Genomic DNA, 14,841 nt, shown 5'->3' with positions numbered 1-14,841 from the left:
GAGATCTACAGCCCGTAATAAAAGAAATATCATGAAAGCATGTGCATGCACGTGTGCTTGCAAGAGCTCGCACGTGCAACACGAGAAATGTCCAATATAATTGATACAGACGTGACTATTTAAATTATTGATGATATGCTTTAAAACTCATATTAGAAGTATATATTAGAAGCATAGACAAGATGACATGGTCAAAAAAGCAAGATCTCACGCGCATGCACATGCGCTTTGCTCTGATTGGCTGAAACTAAAGTCTCAATATCTTTCTTGTTTTTTGACGAAATCCTTTGAAATTTTAAATATAGACATGCATTAGGATATCCTACAATAAGATATATAGCAATCATTTTGAAAACGCGTGCATGCACGTGCACTGCAATCTGATTGGCTTATGCTTTAAATAGCTATAACTCCCTTGGTTTTCAACCAAACAGGATGGGATTTGGAACATAGATAGATATAATGGACTTCTACAAGAAGACATGGTCACCATGCACATGCATACACGTGCATGTACGTGCGCTGCAATCTGATTGGCTGAAACTTTGAACATCTATAACTCCCTTGGTTTTCAACCAAACGGGGTGGGATTTAGAACATAGATAGATGTAATGGGCTTCTACAAGAAAGTATGGTCGCCATGCTCATGTGAGCACGTGCGTGCACGTGAAATGAGTAAAATCAAAAATACACTTGAATTAGCGTATTTTTTAATACGTTTGGATTAAATACTTTGATATTTAGTATATTAAAATCTATAGATTGTAAAGACAAGATTGTATGGTCATTACGCACATGCATTCACATGCGCACGCGTGCAATGCTAAAATTTGAATGAAATTGGTACACTTCTGGGTAAACGTTGTTAAAGTCTCAAATGCGTAGAGTTTGTCTTATTTAATGAAGCTTATAGGGAATATGGCACCAAAAGGGAGTTGGGGAGCGTTTGGGGAACATCTGTAACGGTCCCCGTTACAATTAGCACTAGTTATTATTATTTTTCTTCTTCTTCTTCTTCCTGGGTACTTTTTTGTCCGGGAATGATCTTGTAAACTATACATCCGACCAAGGTGAAATTTTTTTAGGGTCAGTAGACATGTTATGTAGATTTGCGGAATGAAGGTCATTTTGCGCGCACGTGCTTGCAAGAGCGTGCACGTGCAACATGTGAAATGGCCGATTTAATTGATATAGGCGTAACTTTTTAAATTTTTGATGAAATGCTTTGAAACTTATAATATAAGGATATATTAGTAGCATAGACAATATGACATGGTCAAAATAGCAAGATCTCACGTGCATGCACGTGCATTTTGCTCTGATTGGCTGAAACTAAAGTCTCAATATCTTTCTTGTTTTTTGATGAAATCCTTAGAAATTTTGAAAATAGCCATGCATTAGGATATCCTACAACATGATATATAGCAATTATCATGAAAACACGTGCATGCACGTGCGCTGCAATCTGATTGGCTTAAACTTTAAATAACTATAACTCCCTTAATTTTCAACCAAACAGGATGAGATTTGGAACATAGATAGATATATTTGACTACAACAAAAAAATATGGTCACCATGCACATACATACACGTGCATGTACTTGCGCTGCAATCTGATTGGTTGAAACTTTAAACAACTATAACTCCCTTGGTTTTCAACCAAACGGGATGGGATTTAGAACAAAGATAGATGTAACGGACATCTACAAGAAGGTATGGTCATTATGCTCATGCATGCACGTGCGTGCGCACGTGAAATGAGCAAAATAAAAAACACTTGAATGAGCTAACTTTTTAAAATACTTTTGGATTAAATACTTTAATGTTTAGTATATTAAAATATATAGATTGTGTAGACAAGATGATATGGTCATTACGCACATGCATTCACATGCGCACGCGTGCAATGCTAAAATTTAAATGAACTTTCTACACTTCTTAATAAACGTTGTTAAAGTTTCAAAGGCATCGAGTTTGTCTTATTTTATGAAGCTCCCAGGAAAATGGCACCAAAAGGGAGTTGGGGATCGTTTGGGGAACATCTGTAACGGTCCCTGTTACAATTAGCACTAGTTCCGACTTGTCTTCCGTAGCTCCGCCCACCCTAGCTACCGTTACTAAGTCCCACATTATGGCGATGTCGGGTACAGCAGCGAATGTCGCGACTGACAGTCTCAAGTCTATTCCAGACGATTTTTGTGTGAAATATTTGCCAAATAACTCAAATTTGTCAGAAAAAGTTTTGCAAAAGGGGTTAAATTACTTTACGCAAGGGTACATTCATGATATTAAGATTTTTAACTCTGATGAGTCCGTGCAAGCTACAGCACGATGCTGGAGATCGATGCGGAAAAATCAATCACCGCATCGACTTCATTTGGAAATCAAAAATGATTCAATCATTGAGTCGCATTGTTCCTGTAAAGTTGGGTATGTGTTTAATAAAAATTACAAGTAACACTCACTTTTTACGTATTTCACAAGAAAATGATGCGAATGAAACGGCAGTTGTGTATTGAAAAAATGTAAACATTACTGTAGTGACGTAATTTTTTGCGACAGCTGTTGCATGCGTTATGAATGAAAAATTCCTTAAATATGAAACAGCATAATTAAACAATTTATTATCTCATTTCTTAATTCATTTCCTGATTCGAGTGTGTAATTTATAGTAAATATATTACCGAATTTAATGTGATAAGGCCATGATTTTAAACAGAAACAGTTGACTTATCCAGTTTTCTTTTATTGTTGCCAAAACATTTTTTTAAAGAAAAATCATGCACAATTTTTTTTAATAGATAATGACAATTATTCATGCTCATCTGATATACTTTCTTACAGCTTAAATGGTCACTGCTCTCATATAGTTGGCCTTATAAAAAGTTTGCAGGGATTCAAACTTCATAACTTTTCCAATGTACCCGAACAGCAAAGCTGTACAAGTATACCACAGCAGTGGCATGTGCCCAGGGGTTCAAAAATTAAGCCTGTTCCAATCAACCATTTAGTGGTGGCAAGGCCCACAGAATCCCGAAAACGAAAACCTGTCACATGCCAGATTGACTTAGATCAAGAGTATGTGAAATCCTAGATAATTTTTTTTCTTTTCTTGGCCATTGCATTTTGCACTTGTTTACTCAAGATGCAATTCAAGATATTGTAAAACAATATATATATATACATACATATTAAGTTGAATGATAAGTTTTCATTATAAGATAAATAAAAACAAATCTTGATTCATTTATTATATTTTAATAATAGACTTCCCAAAGTGTCCACAAGTGATATAAAGCAGCTGAGTTTGTTAAAGGGAACCCCTCTAGAGTATACAATATCAGCAGATCACCCACTTGTAAACACCCCCCTTGGTGATGTGCAGATAGGCTCAATATTGTCATATCAGGTACAAAAATTATTACATTAACATATGTATTGAAAGATTACACAGAATACAGAATTGGGGCATCACCTGTACAAGACTATCAATATCATAATATTAAAAATATTAAATTGTATATATAAGCTACCCCGACTTCTTCTCGTTGGCTAAAAACTGCTCTTTATACATATTAAGCATTCAGTTTCTTCAACATTTCTAACAGAAAGATGGTCACAATTTGATTTTTTTCTGTAACGATTTACATAAATAATGTTATTTACTACAATTTTTACTGTCTGTGACAAACACATCATGGAATAAAGTCAAGTGACAACATACAGACCAAATTTTGTTAATGTTTTTAAATAATGATGTAGGAATGCGAACAGAGAGCATTTTGTAAGTTTTAACCTTTGCGATAAGTCTTTCAATGTGCACACGATGCTTTGCAATCTTCTCAGTAAGCACAGTGTCTGAAACTGACATCTGGCATGTTGATGAAGCCATTGGTGGAATATTCAATACCAAATTTAAATTACTTAATTCCTCTTTAATAGTGAACCCTTTATCAGCCATAATAGCATCCCCATCTTTTATGTAACCTTTTAATTTTAGTGATTCAAGAACATTGTAAAATCCAGACTGTTCACAAATTTGTTTATCTGATATACATCCTGTAAACAATTCTGATGCAAAAATCACAGAACCATTTGGATCACAACCAATTAAAGCTTTCAAAGTAGTACTAGACTTATAATCACTGTATAGCTGACTTTGCAAACCAAGTGCACATGGTGCTTGTGTTCTAAATTCAGTACCATCAATAATTACCAAAGTAGTGGGGTAATCATTTTTAAAATCTTTAGGCATGTTATAAATAATTATATCACGATGAGGCCAAATACAAAGTTGACCCAACTTAAAATACATCAATGAAATCCAAGTATTAAATACAATTCCAGATGACTGCAATGATAGTTTGAACCTAACTGACAAATCTTTCAAACCAAAGTTATGTCTCAGTCTACATAAAGTTAAAAAGAGTCCATCTTGCAGTGACAACTTTTTAATGTCTTTTCGACCTTTTTCATAATTTACTGATGATTCATCAGAGACTAAAAATGCCAAAAGACCAGCAAATCTTATATATACAATGCCAGTGTAATATTTGAACAAATTTTTCAATTTTCCCTCTCTTCTTTTCACTTCGTCGACTCCAAACGATGGCTTCTGATTCTCAGATGATAGTTTGTCTTTAAGTTCCTTTATTTCCTCTTTCAGGGTGCAGATTGTAGCTTCGTGCTGCTTCTCTTTTTCTCTTAACACACGTAGCTCAGTTGCCATCGCAAACATCTCAATTGGAGAAATCCCTAAAAAAATAAAAGATATATTTCAATCTGATTCTTACTTACACTTCAGTTTTATACATAGTGGAGTTTTTTTTCAGACAAATAACATTAAGGAGGTTGAGCCACCCATGTCAGATGGTTGTGGCAATACTGATGTATTCCACCCAGCCCCTGTACCATTGCCACAAGAGTATATAGATTTGAATTTGAAATACAAAGAGTGTGATCCCATTAAAATCGAACTGTATACAAGAGAACAAAGTGATTCAGCACAATGGTACAATGAAAGAAAGAATCGTTTGACTGCATCTAATTTTGGGAAAATTTTGCAAAGAAAGTCGACCCCTAATGACAAGTTTCTGGGAAGCATATTTAACATTAAAAAGATTTCCGCTCCTTCCCTAGAATATGGTAAAATCCACGAAAAGGATGCAAAGTCTAGATACTTAAAAGACTTTCCAGCTAGGCACATCCACACTTGTGGGCTAGTTATTAACAAGGAATTTGCCTTTTTAGGGGCAACTCCCGACGGTAAGGTGTGTGACAATGGTCACTGCGGTCTTATCGAGGTAAAATGTCCATATTCTGCAAGGAATATGACAATTGCGGAGGCATGTGAGAATGTGCGAGATTTCTTTCTGTGTAAAAACAATGAAATCACACTGAAAAAAAATCATGCACATTATGCACAAATTCAGGGACAGCTCATGATCACAGGTTGTGCATTTTGTGATTTTGTTGTTTTCACACAGAAAGATATCTTTGTGGAGAGAATACAGCCCGACCTTCCGTTTATGACCACTATGTTGGAAAAATTGTGTGTTTTTTTCAAAACTTACGCAGAGCCGTTTCTTGCTAAACAAACAGTACAAAATTAAGTTAGGTAACTTGGAAATTTTTGAATGCTTACAAGGTTCTTCTGTTTGTACAGATATGTTGTTACCACTGTTGGTGTTGTTTGATGTTTCAGTTTCTGTTGTAGAGTTCAAATCTTCTCCTTGTTCTTCTATATCTGTTGTACTATAAATAAAAATAATTACAAAAATATGGATAAAGAAAGATTCTGCTTTTGCATTGTAATGACCAAAATCTACAAGCTGATTATAATGGCAAATGTAGTGTGCATGAAGTTACCAAAATGAAAAATTTAGAAGATTAAAGTAATAAACATAAATTATGATACATCACACGTGATCATCTGAGACCTAAAGGTCTCTGGTGTAATTTGCAGCGACTATTTTAGATGTTAAGTTTTTTCACTCTTTGATGGTACTAAGGAAATCACTTTAACAGTATGGTAGTTGGTATACTTTACGATGGATATGTCGTGATCGACATGATGGAATTAGTCAATTGCTGGTCATTACCTCCCAAAAACTCAAGATTGTCAATTTGTGGGTTTTTACCGTAGAAGTCTTTTTTTCTTAGACACTGGGTTACTCTCGGTGAATGTGCTAGTCCGTTTTGGAGGTGGCCTGGTCGGTCGAACAGCTGATCCATCAGCTTGTAATGGGTCAGGAAATTCAACAGTTGGTCCATTACCTCCCACAAAATGCTGTAAATAATTCAGTAACATTAACCTCAATGACAAACCATATGGTTTAAAATTCATTAAGTAAATAAACAATAACAACAGTAAAACACACATAAATATCACCGTTTTGAAAAAGCCTATATAGGAAACTACAACATACACATACAGATATCAATTACCATCTCTTGCAATATGAATAAAATAGCCCAAATTTACAAAGACGTGTAATATCGACAGGTCCAGTACAATCAGTACATTTAGCTACGTAGGTAGATTTACCTACGTAGCTTTATTTACCTACCTCAGGTAGCTTTATTTAGCTATTTCAATGTAACTTTTCTTTTTATGGAAAAGAGACAAAAAATCGCACTTAAATGACTATTGGTATTTATACTAGGGAGACTTTAAAAAAGATTCCAAAGCAGAGATAGTTTAAACATCACTGTGTTTGGTCAATTTAGAGCAAAACATGTAATTCCATTGTTTGGTTATCTGTCCGTTTGGTGAGGCATGACTGAGTATGATTACTTCACATTGTGCTGAATAATTACCGACCTATTATCATGTCAACCAGAACTGGACTTCTTTGTCATTTCATTCAAGGAGTAACTGTTCTAACTGTCATTCATAGCCCCAAAACTTTCAGAACTTTGATTGCAATTGCGCAGAAAAAGACATCTCTTCAAGAGGGAAATTTTCATGAATTGTTTTCAGATGAGTTCAAAGTTGAAAATGATCACTGCATCAAAATCATAGTTTTTGCACATCCTGAGAAAAATGCTTTTTTATAGAAATAAATTCATCTGGTAGCTAAATCAAGCTACCTGAGGTAGGTAAATAAAGCTACGTAGGTAATTCTACCTACGTAGCTAAATGCACTGATTGTTCTGGACCTGATCGATGCATTCCGAATTTCCACGGTATGCAGCATCATGGGCATGCAGGTGGTATATTCCTGTAGTTCTCGGCCAAAATTTGTAGTGTATACAGCTAATATTATAAGACTCAGTGTGCACAACAATCATAAACATTAAATTATAACCAGCAGTACCTTTGAACAAACAGCTTTGTGTTTGTTTATTCTCTGAATGTTCAACTGTTCGTGTGGACGTCCGCAAGCTTTGATCCACCGAAGACATTTCTGGAGATTAGTTTTCGGTTTGGGGAACAAAATAAGCTTAACACCGTTCTGTAACCTCTCAGGATATCTCTCGTCAACATTACACGTCCCCCACGCACACCGCAATACCATTTCTTAACAAAAACTTAAACTTCCCACAACTTGCCCAAGGTTTGTTTGTGGGACAACATGGCGGCCGATCGAAGCGCTTCTCTGACTAATTATACGGAACAATCTGATTTGCTAATAAAATTAGTTTGATTGACGTGTCGGAACTATGAATATGTCGTCCCCGACTTCGTTCGGGGCGACATAATAACTTCTGAATTTTTCTCATCAATAACTCCTGAATTTTCCCCTTCAATTCGAGCATTTCTGCATTGCAGAGAGCTGATGTTTGTTGTGAAATGATAAATCATGTGTAAACTTTCTCAGTTTAGCGGAATCATGAACATTTTCGGCGAGATGAATGTTTTGTATACAGTGGTGATCAAGGCTTTGCGAACCTACAGGGGCGGATCAAAGGATTTATGAATGAATAAAAACTATGGAAATGACGTACCAATCTTTTAATTTATACTTGCACTATCTAATGAAATGAATAATATACAATTAATAAATATACAAGAAAACGCGAAATGATAATAAATGCAGCTGACAATCGTTAATTTTTTTTATATAGATAAAATAAAATATTTATAAATTCAAGAGACAAAACAGAAGGAGAATGAATGATGGCAAAATATCATATGACGGAAACAGAGTTTTATGAATGAAGATTTTTAAAAGCTTCTTGTAAGTTGTATATGTTAAATCTGTGTATTCTACCTGGCTGTGTGCTTCAAAAGGGGGGGGGGCGTCATGAACATAGTACATAGCCATAACGTTTGAACGGTAAGTGCTAGGGCTTTTGTATTTCAAATATGTAATACTTGTGAAAAGAACATTTATTGGATACGACGAACTTTGACCCTTTGACCTAGACCTTGGAGAACACATGTGTACATCTGAATCTCTTTTTTCTGTTTGTTTCTATGGCAACTGTGAGCGACTCATTACAATTATTTTAAAAGTATAAATCACTTTGACACATTGCAAGGAATAAACATTAAAAGTTTCAAAACAATTGGCTGCTTAGTTATTGAGAAAATCGAAATTAAAGAATTTTAACTTTCATCTGGTTTCCATGGCAATAATCGATTATTTGAAAATTTTAAATGCGAGTTACACAACTACAGATACTAATCATTAAAATAAGAAAAGTTTCATGACGAACGTTTAAGGGACCAGAGAGAACACTCTCGGACAAAATTTGTCGCTTTTTACAGGTTTCCATGGCAACGGTAGACATATTGGAACTGAACGACCTCACTGCACAACTACAAACAGTGATCGTCCTTTGAGGAAAGTTTCAGGAAGATTGTCCCAGCCATCTCCGAGAAACAGCCTGGATAAAAAAAACAGGCGTACAATATCAATATGTCGTCCCCGACTTCGTTCGGGGCGACATAATAACTTCTGAATTTTTCTCATCAATAACTCCTGAATTTTCCCCTTCAATTCGAGCATTTCTGCATTGCAGAGAGCTGATGTTTGTTGTGAAATGATAAATCATGTGTAAACTTTCTCAGTTTAGCGGAATCATGAACATTTTCGGCGAGATGAATGTTTTGTATACAGTGGTGATCAAGGCTTTGCGAACCTACAGGGGCGGATCAAAGGATTTATGAATGAATAAAAACTATGGAAATGACGTACCAATCTTTTAATTTATACTTGCACTATCTAATGAAATGAATAATATACAATTAATAAATATACAAGAAAACGCGAAATGATAATAAATGCAGCTGACAATCGTTAATTTTTTTTATATAGATAAAATAAAATATTTATAAATTCAAGAGACAAAACAGAAGGAGAATGAATGATGGCAAAATATCATATGACGGAAACAGAGTTTTATGAATGAAGATTTTTAAAAGCTTCTTGTAAGTTGTATATGTTAAATCTGTGTATTCTACCTGGCTGTGTGCTTCAAAAGGGGGGGGGGGCGTCATGAACATAGTACATAGCCATAACGTTTGAACGGTAAGTGCTAGGGCTTTTGTATTTCAAATATGTAATCCTTGTGAAAAGAACTTTTATTGGATACGACGAACTTTGACCCTTTGACCTAGACCTTGGAGAACACATGTGTACATCTGAATCTCTTTTTTCTGTTTGTTTCTATGGCAACTGTGAGCGACTCATTACAATTATTTTAAAAGTATAAATCACTTTGACACATTGCAAGGAATAAACATTAAAAGTTTCAAAACAATTGGCTGCTTAGTTATTGAGAAAATCGAAATTAAAGAATTTTAACTTTCATCTGGTTTCCATGGCAATAATCGATTATTTGAAAATTTTAAATGCGAGTTACACAACTACAGATACTAATCATTAAAATAAGAAAAGTTTCATGACGAACGTTTAAGGGACCAGAGAGAACACTCTCGGACAAAATTTGTCGCTTTTTACAGGTTTCCATGGCAACGGTAGACATATTGGAACTGAACGACCTCACTGCACAACTACAAACAGTGATCGTCCTTTGAGGAAAGTTTCAGGAAGATTGTCCCAGCCATCTCCGAGAAACAGCCTGGATAAAAAAAACAGGCGTACAATATCAATATGTCGTCCCCGACTTCGTTCGGGGCGACATAATAACTTCTGAATTTTTCTCATCAATAACTCCTGAATTTTCCCCTTCAATTCGAGCATTTCTGCATTGCAGAGAGCTGATGTTTGTTGTGAAATGATAAATCATGTGTAAACTTTCTCAGTTTAGCGGAATCATGAACATTTTCGGCGAGATGAATGTTTTGTATACAGTGGTGATCAAGGCTTTGCGAACCTACAGGGGCGGATCAAAGGATTTATGAATGAATAAAAACTATGGAAATGACGTACCAATCTTTTAATTTATACTTGCACTATCTAATGAAATGAATAATATACAATTAATAAATATACAAGAAAACGCGAAATGATAATAAATGCAGCTGACAATCGTTAATTTTTTTTATATAGATAAAATAAAATATTTATAAATTCAAGAGACAAAACAGAAGGAGAATGAATGATGGCAAAATATCATATGACGGAAACAGAGTTTTATGAATGAAGATTTTTAAAAGCTTCTTGTAAGTTGTATATGTTAAATCTGTGTATTCTACCTGGCTGTGTGCTTCAAAAGGGGGGGGGGGGCGTCATGAACATAGTACATAGCCATAACGTTTGAACGGTAAGTGCTAGGGCTTTTGTATTTCAAATATGTAATCCTTGTGAAAAGAACTTTTATTGGATACGACGAACTTTGACCCTTTGACCTAGACCTTGGAGAACACATGTGTACATCTGAATCTCTTTTTTCTGTTTGTTTCTATGGCAACTGTGAGCGACTCATTACAATTATTTTAAAAGTATAAATCACTTTGACACATTGCAAGGAATAAACATTAAAAGTTTCAAAACAATTGGCTGCTTAGTTATTGAGAAAATCGAAATTAAAGAATTTTAACTTTCATCTGGTTTCCATGGCAATAATCGATTATTTGAAAATTTTAAATGCGAGTTACACAACTACAGATACTAATCATTAAAATAAGAAAAGTTTCATGACGAACGTTTAAGGGACCAGAGAGAACACTCTCGGACAAAATTTGTCGCTTTTTACAGGTTTCCATGGCAACGGTAGACATATTGGAACTGAACGACCTCACTGCACAACTACAAACAGTGATCGTCCTTTGAGGAAAGTTTCAGGAAGATTGTCCCAGCCATCTCCGAGAAACAGCCTGGATAAAAAAAACAGGCGTACAATATCAATATGTCGTCCCCGACTTCGTTCGGGGCGACATAATGATAACTAGTGCTAATTGTAACGGGAACCGTTACAGATGTTCCCCAAACGCTCCCCAACTCCCTTTTAGTGCCATATTCCCTGTAATATAGTATCTATGAAAGCATTCAGTGCAAAAGTATTAAAAATCACTCATTCAAGTGTATTTCTAATTTCATTTGTTCCAAATGCACGCACGTGCGTGCACGTGCATGACACGCACGTGCATGATGACCATACCTTCTTGTAGGAGTCCCTTATATTTATCTATGTTCTGAATCTCATCCTGTTTGGTTGAAAAACAAGGGAGTTATAGCCATTTCAAGTTTCAGCCAATCAGATTGCAGCACACGTGCATGCGCGTGATTTCATGATTTTTTTTATATCGCATTGTAGGATATCCTAATAAATGTCTATGTTTTAAATTTCAAAGCATTTCGTCAAAAAATAAAGGAGATATAGCCATTTAAAGTTTCAGCCAATCAGATCGCAGCACACGTGCATGCGCGTAATTTCTTGAAATTTTTTCTATATTATATTGTAGAATATCCTAATTCATGACAATGTTAAAAATTTTGAAGCATTTCGTCGGAAAACAAAAGAGATATTGAGATTTTTGTTTCAGCCAATCAGAGGAAGGCGCACGTGCATGCGCGTGAGTTCATGCTAATTTGACAGTGTCATATTATTAACACTTTTAATATATCCTTATGTAATGAGTTTCAAAGCATTTCATCAAAAAATGTAAAAGTTATAGCTATATTAAGTATATCAGTCAATTCACTCATTTCACGCGCACGCACGTGCAGGCGTATGCGCGCAAAATGACCTTCGTTCCGCACACCTACACTACACACCTATTAACCCTAAAAAGGTTTTAGCTCAGTTGGGTGAACAGTTTCTGAGAACACTCGCGGACAAAAAAGTACCGGAGAACAAATAAGAAAAAAAATAATAATAACTAGTGCTAATTGTAACGGGAACCGTTACAGATGTTCCCCAAACGCTCCCCAACTCCCTTTTGGTGCCATATTCCCTGTAAGCCTTATAAAATAAGACAGCATCTGTACATTTTTGACTTTAACAACGTTTTCCCAAAAGGATACCAATTATATTCAAATTTTAACATTGCACGCCTGCCCATGTGAATGCACGTGCATAATGATCATATAATCTTGTCTACACTTTCTATATATTTAAATATAGTTTTTATTAAAGCATTTAGTCCAAAAGTATGAAAAATCACTCATTCAAGTGTATTTTTAATTTCACTCGTTCCAAATGCACGCACGTGTGTGCACGTGCATGATGACCATACCTTCTTGTTAGAGGCCCTTATATCTATCTATGTTCTAAATCCCATCCTGTTTGGTTGAAAACCAAAGGAATTATAGCCATTTCAAGTTTCAGCCAATCAGATTGCAGCACACGTGCATCCACGTGATTTCAAGAATTTTTTTTGAATCATATTGTAGAATATCCTAATGCATGACTATGTTTTAAATTTCAAAGCATTTCATCATAAATCAAAGGAGATATAGCCATTTAAAGTTTCAGCCAATCAGATTGCAGCACACGTGCATGCGCGTGATTTCTTGAAATTTTTTTGTATTTCAAATTGAAGAATGTCCTAATGCATGACTATGTTTTAAATTTCAAAGCATTTCGTCAAAAAACAATGGAGATATAGCCATTTAAAGTTTCAGCCAATCAGATTGCAGCGCACGTGCATGCGCGTGATTTCATGAATTTTTTCCATATTATATTGTAGGATATCCTAATTCATGACAATGTTAAAAATTTCAAAGCATTTCGTCGGAAAACAAAAGAGATATTGAGATTTTTGTTTCAGCCAATCAGAGCAAGGCGCACGTGCATGCGCGTGAGTTCGTGCTAATTTGACAGTGTCATATTATTAACACTATTAATATATCCTTATGTAATGGGTTTCAAAGCATTTCATCAAAAAATGTAAAAGTTATAGCTATATTAAGTATATCAGTCAATTCACTCATTTCACGCGCACGCACGTGCAGGCGTATGCGCGCAAAATGACCTTCGTTCCGCACACCTACACTACACACCTATTAACCCTAAAAAGGTTTTAGCTCAGTTGGGTGAACAGTTTCTGAGAACACTCGCGGACAAAAAAGTACCGGAGAACAAATAAGAAAAAAAATAATAATAATAATAATAATAAGAAACAGAGTAAAAACAATATGTTCCCAAACTCCGTTTGGGGAACATAATAATAATAATAAGAAACAGAGTAAAAACAATATGTTCCCAAACTTCGTTTGGGGAACATAACTAGGGCTAATTGTAACGGGGACCGTTACAGATGTTCCCCAAACGCTCCTCAACTCCCTTTTGGTGCCATATTCCATGTAAGGCTCATTAAATAAGACAAACTCCTCGTACTTTAGTCTTTAACAACGTTTTTCCAGAAGTATTATAAGTATATTTCAATTTTAGCACTGCACGCGTGCGCATGTGAATGCATGTGCGTAATGACCATATCATCTTGTCTACACTTTCAATGTATTAAAATATACACAATATTTAAGCATTTATTCCAAAAATATTTTTAAAAAAACGCTCATTTGAGTGTATTTTAATTTTTCTCATTTCACGTGCACGCACGTGCACGCACGTGCATGCATGTGCATAATGACCATACCATGGTGTAGGAGTCTATTATGTCGATCTATGTTCTAAATCCCATTCTGTTTGGTTGAAAATTAAGGAAGTTATAACCATTTAAAGTTTAAGCCAATCAGATTGCAGCGCACGTGCAAGCACGTGATTTGATGAAAAATATTATGTATCATATTGTAGGATATCTTAATGCATGACTATGTTTAAAATATCAAAGCATTTCGTCTAAAAACAAAAAAGATATCAAGATTTTTGTTTCAGCCAATCAGAGCACAGTACATGTGCAAACACGTGCATAGTGACCATACCTTCTTGTAGGAGTCTATTATGTCTGTCTATGTTCTAAATCCCAGTCTGTTTGGTTGAAAAACAAGTGAGTTATAGCCATTTAAAGTTTTAGCCAATCAGATTGCAGCGCACGTGCATGCGCGTGTTTTCATGAGAATTGCGATATATCATATTCTAGGACATCCTAAAGTATGCCCATGTCTTAAATTTCATAGTATTTCGTCAAAAAATAGAAAAGATATTGAGATTTTCGTTTCAGCCAATCAGAGCGAAGCGCACGTGCATGCGCGTGAGTTCGTGCTAATTTGACAGTGTCAAATTATCTACACTATTAATATATCATTATATAATGAGTTTCAAATCAATTCATTGAAAAATGTAAAAGTTATAGCTATATTAAGTATATAAGTCATTTCACTCATATCACGCGCACGCACGTGCACGCGTATGCGCGCAAAATGACCTTCGTTCAGCACAACTACACTACACACCAATAAACCCTAAAAAGGTTTTAGCTCAGTTGGGTGAACAGTTTCTGAGAACACTCGCGGACAAAAAAGTACCGGAGAAGAAATAAGAAGAAAAAAGAATAATAACTAGAATCTTGTTGCCATGGCAAC

The 14,841-nt window shown here is 35.3% G+C and overlaps 1 protein-coding gene across 1 annotated transcript; it reads right to left on the bottom strand.

The window, feature by feature from the left end:
- Positions 1–3,275: 3,275 nt before the first annotated feature.
- On the bottom strand, positions 3,276–7,643 carry LOC134242782 (uncharacterized). Its single transcript, XM_062724914.1, has 4 exons — positions 7,321–7,643; positions 6,142–6,290; positions 5,646–5,755; positions 3,276–4,756 (listed from the first exon to the last, which is right to left on the bottom strand). Exons 1-4 carry the CDS (start codon positions 7,519–7,521, stop codon positions 3,660–3,662), a joined length of 1,557 nt encoding a protein of 518 aa, XP_062580898.1. The 5' UTR covers positions 7,522–7,643; the 3' UTR covers positions 3,276–3,659.
- Between the last annotated feature and the right edge of the window lie 7,198 nt (positions 7,644–14,841).

The sequence above is a fragment of the Saccostrea cucullata genome, unplaced genomic scaffold (assembly GCF_032062105.1).
Source record: "Saccostrea cucullata isolate Sc308-1 unplaced genomic scaffold, CSIRO_AGI_Scuc_v1 ctg907, whole genome shotgun sequence".
Lineage (NCBI taxonomy): Eukaryota > Metazoa > Mollusca > Bivalvia > Ostreida > Ostreidae > Saccostrea > Saccostrea cuccullata.
Note: the sequence above shows the minus strand (reverse complement) of the source record. Positions and strands in the feature narration are given on the sequence as shown.